At 42.4% G+C, this 10184-nt stretch overlaps 1 protein-coding gene across 1 annotated transcript in view; it reads right to left on the bottom strand.

The window, feature by feature from the left end:
• Positions 1 to 519: 519 nt before the first annotated feature.
• LOC141164975 (epithelial sodium channel subunit gamma-like) overlaps positions 520 to 10184 on the bottom strand; it is a 72256-nt gene continuing 62591 nt past the window's right edge. The window contains exons 9-10 of the mRNA XM_073650629.1: positions 9719 to 9794; positions 520 to 858 (exon numbers count right to left, since the gene is read on the bottom strand). Coding sequence (XP_073506730.1) covers positions 520 to 858; positions 9719 to 9794 — 415 coding nt within the window. The remainder of the gene's footprint in view (positions 859 to 9718; positions 9795 to 10184) is intronic.

The following is a 10184-nucleotide window of genomic DNA, read 5'->3' as shown; positions in this document are numbered from 1 at the left end:
AAGTTCTAAAGAATAATATATACGGTACTTTAATTAAAATAATCTGTTGTGTAATGAAATCCGTCCCGTGGTTCTTGTGTAATCTTTACTTTCAGTTTGGAGATAATGATATGCTCGTGCTTCGGGGAGTGACTGTTGGTAGCGCTCTATGTGGTGCTCTGCTTACATATTCCTCTGTATGCTCTTATGACAGCTCACTGATCGTTCACTGACTGGCCTCCCATTTTACATAATGCATCTAGTAGTGCGGAGCTAGATAAAATAGGAGGCAGGTCAGTGAAGGCAAAGTTTCTGGAAACTTTCATGTTCAGATATTGCAGATCTCTCCTAGGGGACAGGAATGATATCATTTCTGAAGGCACCAATCTTTAGACGTTATTATTCCAGATGACGACTAGCTTCCATAGTGATAGTTGTTTTATCATTTGCATTTCTCCATTATGCAGTTAGTAAATAGACATTGCACTTGCTTTCAGAACAGATTTGCTGCAGGTCCTTCCTTTACTTTATTTCTGAAGCCTACACATTGTAAATGGATTCATTTACTGTTTCACAGCTCTGGTATGGGTTGTATAGGGTTTGATCATCCTCAGCATTTTTACTGAGCAAAACGGAGACATCTTCCACAGAGTCCCATAGAAGGCTGCGATCTGCAGAACGCACTGGTGAGAAAGGTTCAGGTTGAGGGTTTGGGATTGTGTATGGATTCTCGGGACAGTCTTCTTTTCCATTTGGGACGCATACAATGACTAATGTCAATATATTTAGTATCAATTCTAGAAACTCAGCAACTGTACAAACTGAGACCCCAATCCACAGTCCTACTAGTCCTCCGATACTTGAGAACAGGTCTACGAGCTGCAATAAGAAATAAAGTATACATTTTACATATTGCTTTTGGAAAACAATAGTAGATTACTTTTGCTTGGGACAGAATCCAATCAATTTAATTATCAAAGTTGTGTAAATATAATTAGATGACAAACTATTATTATTAATTATTTTGCTTACTTATATAGCACCAACCATCATATCCCACAGCGCTTTACAGACATTATCGGCACTGTCCCCATTGGGGCTCATAATCAAAATTTCCTATAAGTATGTCTTTGGAGTGTGGGAGGAAGCTAAAGTATTGAGAGGAAATCCACAGGGAAAGCATACAATCACCTTGCAGATGTTGTCCTTGATGGGATTTGAACTCAGGACCTCAGCGCTGCAAGCAGCAGTGCTAATCACTGAGCCACCATGCTGTCTCTATACATGTATTTATATATACAGTGTCCAATTGTTTATTCTGATAGACCTTTTGTGGAGATACAAGTTGTACAGTAGTGTTTAAAATATTTGCAGTCCAATATGACTAACCAGATTAATCACTGTTTTTGGTATAAATTATATTACCACATGTCAAACAATTTACCAGTTGGTGCAGTAGGTTCTAAGAAAACCAACAGACTCCGCATTCATGATCTGCATGTTTTTGAGTCTGTGTATTTGAATAATTAATTGAAAGGGGGTGTGTCCAAAATAATAGCAGTGTGGAGTTCAATTAGTGACGTCAATCATTCTGTGAAGAAACAGGTGTGAATTGTAGCATCAGCGTCTCTACCTCCTGTCGGGCAGAGACGCCGTTCCCCTCACCGCCGTGCTCCCGGTCCGGCGTCTTCCTGCTCCCCTGCTGCTGCTGTGCCACGCACTGCGCGCAGCTTCCCAGGCACTGTGCTTAGGGCGCGTGCGCTCCCTCCCTCTTGAAGGGGCCGCGTGCGCCGTCCTAAAGAGCCCCCGGCCAATGGCCGGAGGACTTCCCCTTTATAAGGCACCTCCTCCAAAATGGTTTGTGAGTTAACACTTTCCTCAGCCCACAGGTCCCGCTGCCTGTCAGTCCTGCCCGCCAGTCTGTCTGTCAGTCCTGCCCGCCAGTCTGTCTAACAGTCCAGCCCGCCAGTCTGTCTAACAGCTGTGCCCACCAGCCTACCTACCTGGAGCACCTGCCAATTACCTGCCGTACCCGCCAGCCTGCCTACCAGGATCACCTGCCAGTTACCTGCTTACCTGCCGTGCCCGCCAGCCTGCCTACCTGGAGCACCTGCCAGTTACCTGCCGTGCCCGCCAGCCTGCCTCCCAGGAGCACCTGCCAGTTACCTGCCGTGCCCGCCAGCCTGCCTACCCGGAGCACCTGCCAAGTAACCTGCCGTGCCTACCCGGAGCACATGTCTTGCTATCCACCATACCTGCCTGCTTGCCTACCCGGAGCACCTGTCTGGCTCTCAGCCGTACCTGCCTGCTTATCTACTCGGACCACCCACCAGCCTTCCTGCCGTGCTCATCCGCTGTACCGGTCAGCTCCTGTCATCTGACCCATGGGAGTCACCTGCTCTCACACAAGGTCGGTCCCAGAGTGGCACCTGGTTCACCTGCCCGGTCACTCCCTGGTTCACGGAGTCGACTAAGCCGCTGTGTGACCTGGGTTGGTCCGAGTAGGCACTTAGTCACGCCCCTCTGGTCTCTCCTTGCACCGAAGCACAGAGGTTCCACCACCCGGACCCTTAACATGTGTTACGCTCGCGCCCGGACTGACTGGCATGAGTGTGATTAGTGATCCCACTGTACCATGAACCAAGGAGTGCCTGGAGGGGAGTAACTAAGTATCAACCCGATCCGACCAAGGTCGCACGGCGGCTCAGTCAACTCCGTGAACCAGGGAGGAACCGAGCAGAGGGACCAGGTGCGACTCCAGGTCAGACCCCGGTCACAGCTGTTGACCCACACCGGGGAATGCAGGAACAGGCAGGTTAAACTGGCATATTGACTAGTGGGTACTGGCAGACACGGCTGGTATGCAGACAGGTGGATATTGACAGGCACGGCTAGTATGCAGACAGGTGGGCACTGGCAGGCACGGCTGGCATGCAGACAGGTGGGCACAGGCAGGCACGGCTGACATGCAGACAGGCGGGTACTGGCAAGTAGGAACGTAGGCAGGATAGGGACCAGTACAGACTGGGATACAGGAACAGAGCCGTAGGTGCGGTAGACAAGCAGAGCGAAGCAAAACCCACAGATGCGGTGAACCAGCAAAGCAGAGCAAAACCCGCAGATGCGGTGAACAAGCAAAGCTGAGCAAAACCGCAGATGCGGTGAACAAGCAAAGCAGAGCAAAACTCGCAGATGCGGTGAACAAGCAAAGTAGAGCAAAACCCGCAGATGCGGTGAACAAGCAAAGCAGAGCAAAACCCGCAGATGCGGTGAACAAGCAAAGCAGAGCAAAACCGCAGATGCGGTGAACCAGCAAAGCAGAGCAAAACCCGCAGATGCGGTGAACAATCAAAGCAGAGCAAAACCCGCAGATGCGGTGAACAAGCAAAGCAGAGCAAAACCCGCAGATGCGATGAACAAGCAAAGCAGAGCAAAACCCGCAGATGCAGTGAACAAGCAAAGCAGAGCAAAACCGCAGATGCGCTGAACAAGCAAAGCAGAGCAAAACCCGCAGATGCGGTGAGCAAGCAGAGCAAAGCAAAACCTGCAGATGCGGTAGACAGGATTGGGATCTGTTCACATGGAACAGACTGGAGAGCACAAGAAGATAGCTGAAACACAGGAGTTAGATACAGAGGCAGGGAAACAGAACGAGCAGAACCAGATACGCACAAAGTACTTGCAATGAAGTAGCGAGTGGACACAAAACTCACAAACAGAAGTACAGAGACAACGAGTTGGAGTTAGGTGCAGGTTCAGATACTGCAGGAAAAGGGTAAGGAGAAGACATAGAGACAAACAGGTAACGGACTAGGACACTGTTCAGACAGAAACTGAACCGGGAACAAGATACAGGAACAAGCCTGGGAACTCAGCCCCCTAGAGTGGCAGAAACTGACTAAGGTCACAGGTACAGGTAACATGCCTGGGTGGCAGAAACAGATTAGATACAGGACAGGACCTGGCAACTAAGTTGCAAGAAACACACAGATGGAAAGTGTTGCTCAGGCCCCTCCTACTGAGTGGAGGGGGTTTAAGTATCCAGTGACTCACAGCAATAGGCTGGGGACGCATTAGGACTGTGCAAACAGTAGCTATAAGAAACAAGCAGAAAGCCGTGCCGACGCCCTAAGCAATCAGACAAGAGACATGGACACAGCAAGTACTGAAGCAAAGAGTGCAGCATGGACTGACAGGTAAGATTGCGGTCTTGCATGGTGGGAGGTGGTGCACCATGCAAGCACGCCGACAGGGATGTTACAACATGAGTCAGGTGTCCCTTATTTAAGGGTGAAGCCAGCACATGTTGTACATGCATTTCTCCTTGAAACAAAACCTACAAAAGACAAAAGACAAAAAAATATATCTCATACCCTACCATCATTATATATAAATGTAAAGCAAAGTTGCATAATAAATATAGGGTACTTAGTGAACTATTTTTGATCAAAAAAAGTATACAAGCCGTCCCACCAGCGGCAAGGTGACCCTAAATTGGGACGGTACCTATACTGCCTATATTAAAAACCTTACTGTATATCAAAGTTGAAGCAATGCATATAAAAGGGTAGACAAATAGGACCGGGTCCCAAATCCAGACCACCCAGGCCCGTGGTAAGCTACATATATACCAGTCAGCTCAACAAAGGGGATGCCACACCCTTAAATTGCACAGAATGCAATGTGCAATTTAAGGGTGTGGCATCCCCTTTGTTGAGCTGACTGGTATATATGTAGCTTACCACGGGCCTGGGTGGTCTGGAGTTGGGACCCGGTCCTATTTGTCTACCCTTTTATATGCATTGCTTCAACTTTGATATACAGTAAGGTTTTTAATATAGGCAGTATAGGTACCGTCCCAATTTAGGGTCACCTTGCCGCTGGTGGGACGGCTTGTATACTTTTTTTGATCAAAAATAGTTCACTAAGTACCCTATATTTATTATGCAACTTTGCTTTACATTTATATATAATGATGGTAGGGTATGAGATATATTTTTTTGTCTTTTGTCTTTTGTAGGTTTTGTTTCTTTTTTGCTAGTGTGAACATGCTCCTATTTCTTGCATGTCTACCATCTTAGACCTCAGTTCACATTGCCTGATTTCTCCTTGAAAGCCTGAGAAATAAGGGTCGTTTGAGATATTGTTCAGAAGAACAGCGTACTTTTATTAAAAAGTTGATTGGAGAGGGTAAAACATATAAAGAAGTGCAGACAAAGATAATGTGTTCAGCTAAAATGATCTCCAATGCTTTAAAATGGAAAGCAAAACCCGAGAGACGTGGAAGAAAATTAAAGACTACTATTCAAATGGATCGAAGAATAGCCAGAATGGCAAAGGCTCAGCCAATGATCAGCTCCAGGATGATCACAGGCGGTCTCAAGTTACCTGTGAGTACTGTGACAGTGAGAAGATGCCTGTGTGAAGCTAATCTCTTAGCAAGAAGACCCCACAAAGCCCCATTGCTAAAAAAAAAACATGTACTGAAGCGGATACAATTTGCCAAAGAACACATTAACTGGCCTAAAGAGAAATGGAGAAATATTTTGTGGACTGATGAAAGTAAAATTGTTCTTTTTAGGTCCAAGGGCTGCAGACAGTTCATCAGACGACCCCCAAACTCTGCATTCAAACCATAGTACACACTGAAGACAGTGAATCTGTTACACAGCTTCTGGATACCCACAGTTGCGGTAGAAACTTCACAGAGCAGATTACATGGGATAACAAGCTTTTACTTCTCAGAACATGAGGAAAAGGAAAAAACGCACAGTCACACAGTACTGCACCAGGAAGTACGAACAAAACAGAAAATACAAGAGAGACCTTTTTTCTTTTACAATGCAGTAAACAAGGAAAGTCTACACAACATCGCCATCTGTCAGATCACCATAATGTCCTCCTTCACACAAACAAAGAAGTCCACAACTGTTGCATATACCAACAGAATCATGGTGGTACAAGCATCATGATATGGGCATGTTTCTCTTACTATGGTGCCAGATCTATTTATCGCATATCAGGGATCATGGACCAGTTTGTATATATTAAAATACTTGAAGAGGTCATGCTGCCTTACTCTGAAGAGGATATGCTCTTGAAATGAGTGTTTCAACAAGACAATGACCTTAAACACACCAGTAAATGAGTAAAATCTTGATTCCAGTCCAACAAAATTGAGGTTATGGAGTGCCCAGCCCAATCCCCAGACCTTAATTCAATAGAACACTTGTGAGGTGACATCAAAAATTCCATTTCTAAGGCAAAGCCAACAAATGCCAAAAAATTGTGGGATGTAATCAAAGCATCCTCAGCTGGAATAAGAGTTGACAGGTGCCAGAATTTGGTTGACTCTATGCAACATAGATGTGAAGCAGTTGTAAAAAAAAGTGTGGTTATACAACTAAATAAATGTTCCAAATGCATGGAAATAAAAACTAATATAAAGATTTTGTGTTTAACTCGTGTTTTTGAACACACTGCTATTATTTTGAACACTACTGTACATGAATATTTAAGAGCTCAAAATACACATTAGACTAACATCGGCCGGAACCCACTGATATCGGCCAACCGTCTAATTTGTATGATGGCCCCGAGTCTTCCCTGACACAATCTGTCTGTGTTAATAAGGATCTGACATGTCTGACGTCAGATTGCAGATCATTTTGTCCTCTAAGAGATAGACTGCCATCAGGGATGTCTAGAAGTGGCTTTATCGTAGAGAACACAGGAGTGCTCCACAGAGCGAGTCCTCCTGTGTATGGGAGAATCATTCAAAACAACTGCCGGCCGAACTGTCTGCTGAACCGTAGTTAGGATGACAGCTATACATAACCACAGACCTCACCAGGTGTTCTATTTATCCGTGGCGATAACTAGAAGTGACACATGTTAGTTCAAATAAAATATTATTTTTATTAAATAGCTCAAAATTGTTAAAAAACAGACAAGGTGCAGGAAAAATGGTACAGGAGCTGTAATACCCAATAATGAAGGCGGTCTTATATAAAAAATTCAACACTGATTATAGTTCCAAATCAAGTAAAAATACATATGCATGATTGTATTTGGCATTTAGCACCCTGCTTTTTAGTACAATTGGTTCAGATGCTGTATTATTATACTTGATATTCCAATGAAACGTGAAAAAAAAAATATATATATACACATACATAGCAAAATGCTAATACACCTGTAGATACAAAGCATTTAGTGTCTCATATTGCACACTGCTCTCTAGCCTAAATACTTGAAACACATGCCCTAAGTTCTATAATGTTTTTATCAAAGCAAGGGCTTCATATGTGGAATCAAATTTTTGAAATTCCCAGGTGAAAACTATCCCGCCCCCGAGGAAGCTGGGCGAAACGTGCACGTCGGGGCTGAGCACAGGAGCTCCCACTTAGATACGACAGCATTCTTTAAACAGTTAAAAACAACCTTAAGTTCCACCAGTTTTTTCAATACATGTGCATGATAGTTTTTATTCTGAGGGATATTAGGCTAAAATTTCATGACCATTGAGGATGTGTTCACATAGTTGAATCCTGTGGCATTTAGTCTCACCAGTATACCATTAAGTGCACCTGGGAATTTTAAAAATTTGATTCCACATATGAAGCCCTTGCTTTGATAAAAACATTATAGACCTTAGGGCATGTGTTTCAAGTATTTAGGCTAGAGGGCAGTGTGCAATATGAAACACTAAATGCTTTGTATCTACAAGTGTATTAGCATTTTGCTATGTATGTATATATATATATATATATATATATATATATATATATATTTTTTATTTTTTTTTCACGTTTCATTGGAATATCAAGTATAATAATACAGCATCTGAACCAATTGTACTAAAAAGCAGGGTGCTAAATGCCAAATACAATCATGCATATGCATTTTTACTTGATTTGGAACTATAATCGGTGTTGAATTTTTTATATAAGACCGCCTTCATTATTGGGTATTACAGCTCCTGTACCGTTTTTCCTGCACCTTGTCTGTTTTTTAACAATTTTGAGCTATTTAATAAAAGTAATATTTTATTTGAACTAACATGTGTCACTTCTAGTTATCGCCAGGGATAAATAGAACACCTGGTGAGGTCTGTGGTTATGTATATACATTTGAGAAGTGCCAATCGTGGTTAAACAGGTATTTGGACATTCTAAAGATTAAAGGATGACAACTATGTAAAGTATTTGACGGGGCTTAACATTAGTTTGAGGAATACATTGTAAATGTACTTAGAAGCCTCTATTTCATGTATTGTGTTATTTCCAACAAAAAAAAAAAAGTTTTCCTCTATCTTAGAAATAGAGGATAACTTGCTGATTGCTGGGTGTTTGAATGCTGGGACTCTGTAACAGGACTGCAGAGCCTCATCCTGAATGGAATGGAGGTGTCCATGCTCAACTTCTGCTCCTTACATTGTCTATGGGACTGCCAGTGAACGCTAAGCTCTGTACATAGCTATTTTTGACAGTCCCATTAACAATGAATGGAGTTGAGGTTCAGCATGTGCACCTACACTTCCTCTACGCAATGTATAGGAGATAACTTGTTTGTTTGTGAATAACCCTTTAAGTACACCAAGTGGACCAACAATAGAAATGCTTACATAGTATAACCACTTATATAGTTACATCGCAGTTATATATGATGTGCATCATTTTATGCATAGTGCTTGTGGCATATACCTTTGAACAACTGCAAACTGTTCCAGACAAAATGGGTAAACATTAAGGTAATGCCAGATATGTAAAAAATAATAACTCTTTATCAAATTTTATAACAACTAATAAAAATGAGTTAAATGATGGATTGGTGGCATCACAATGGATGGAGGAGATAAATGCCATCACAATATCTAGGTTACCACAGATCACACTTAGCATACAAGAGACCTAACTTTTCGCAGTTTGGTTCTATAAAATGGTTGTAATAAAGTAAATGCATCTTGAATTGTGTGATCTGGGCATGCCATTTTGAGCATTAGGCAGTTTATTGTTACTTTCATATCATTTTTATTATCATTTTTCACGTATGAATTAAAATTTACTTAAAATGTGTAAGTTACAACCAACATATTGTGATCACATGTATATCCTCTCTCCCTTGGTGATGCCACTTTTTTACTATGTGGCTAATTTTATTGGTTATTACTAGGGTTGAGTGAGTATGTTCTGTCCGAGTATGCTCGGGCCGAGCTCCGAGTATTTATAGCTGCTCGGTGATAAGGTTAAATCGCTCCCATGTGCATGATTTACAACTGTTTGACAGTTTTATTACATGTGAGGAATGTGTAAGAAATAGGCATTCCTCACATGTAATAAAACTGTCAAACAGTCGCAAATCATGGACACGGGAGCGATTCAACCATATCACCGAGCAGCTATAAATACTCGAAGCTCGGCCCGAGCATACTCGGCGAAAGGGTTAATAGAACATACTCGCTCAACACTACTGTAGTTATTACATACCTTTATAAAGATTGTTATTTTATACTTAGTTGGCATTACCTCCTTTTTTGCCCTTTTTGTTGTATTTTCAGGTGCTATATAGAAGAGAGAAAGGTTTCTCTGACCCCAATCCACATTGTGATCAACTGACTTATATAATTTTATTACATTTTTCAATTCTTTAAATATTGTGAGACAGTACACCTGTGGATGAATAAAACAGATCTAATGACCGCACAATCTACGGAGTAGGCAAATATCTTGAGTCTTACCTGCATGGAAGGAACTTCTTCTATCAATTCATAATTGAGCTGCTGGTAATACACCACAACCTTTACTACGTTGTCTCTAACAAAAAGAAAGCACAATTATTGTAGATATCCCTACTTTGTGTACCTTTTTTGTACTCACAAGGGGTTATGTTTGAGTAGCCATTGACCATGACTTCTGAGAACTGGATTCTTTCCATAGGATAGTGACATATTAGTGGAACCTCTGCAATAGGCAAGATCAGTATTAAATGTTCAGTATCTTGAGCTACAATTATTCATCAAAAGGACAATTCTTTTTGGTAGGTCTATGCATTGACCATGTGCGGATCCCAGCAACCCTCTGATGATCAGCCGATACCATTGGGAGAAGATGGACCTTCCAGAGAACAAGCCAATCTTTAGGCCTACTATGATTTCCTTATGCCGTATAAAGGAATATACTTAGGCTGATTTTGGTGAGAAATAT

Source organism: Phyllobates terribilis, unplaced genomic scaffold (assembly GCF_046119375.1).
Source record: "Phyllobates terribilis strain yellow unplaced genomic scaffold, ASM4611937v1 Scaffold_11__3_contigs__length_659146591, whole genome shotgun sequence".
Taxonomy (NCBI): Eukaryota; Metazoa; Chordata; class Amphibia; order Anura; family Dendrobatidae; genus Phyllobates; species Phyllobates terribilis.
This window is presented reverse-complemented; position numbering and strand designations above follow the sequence as displayed.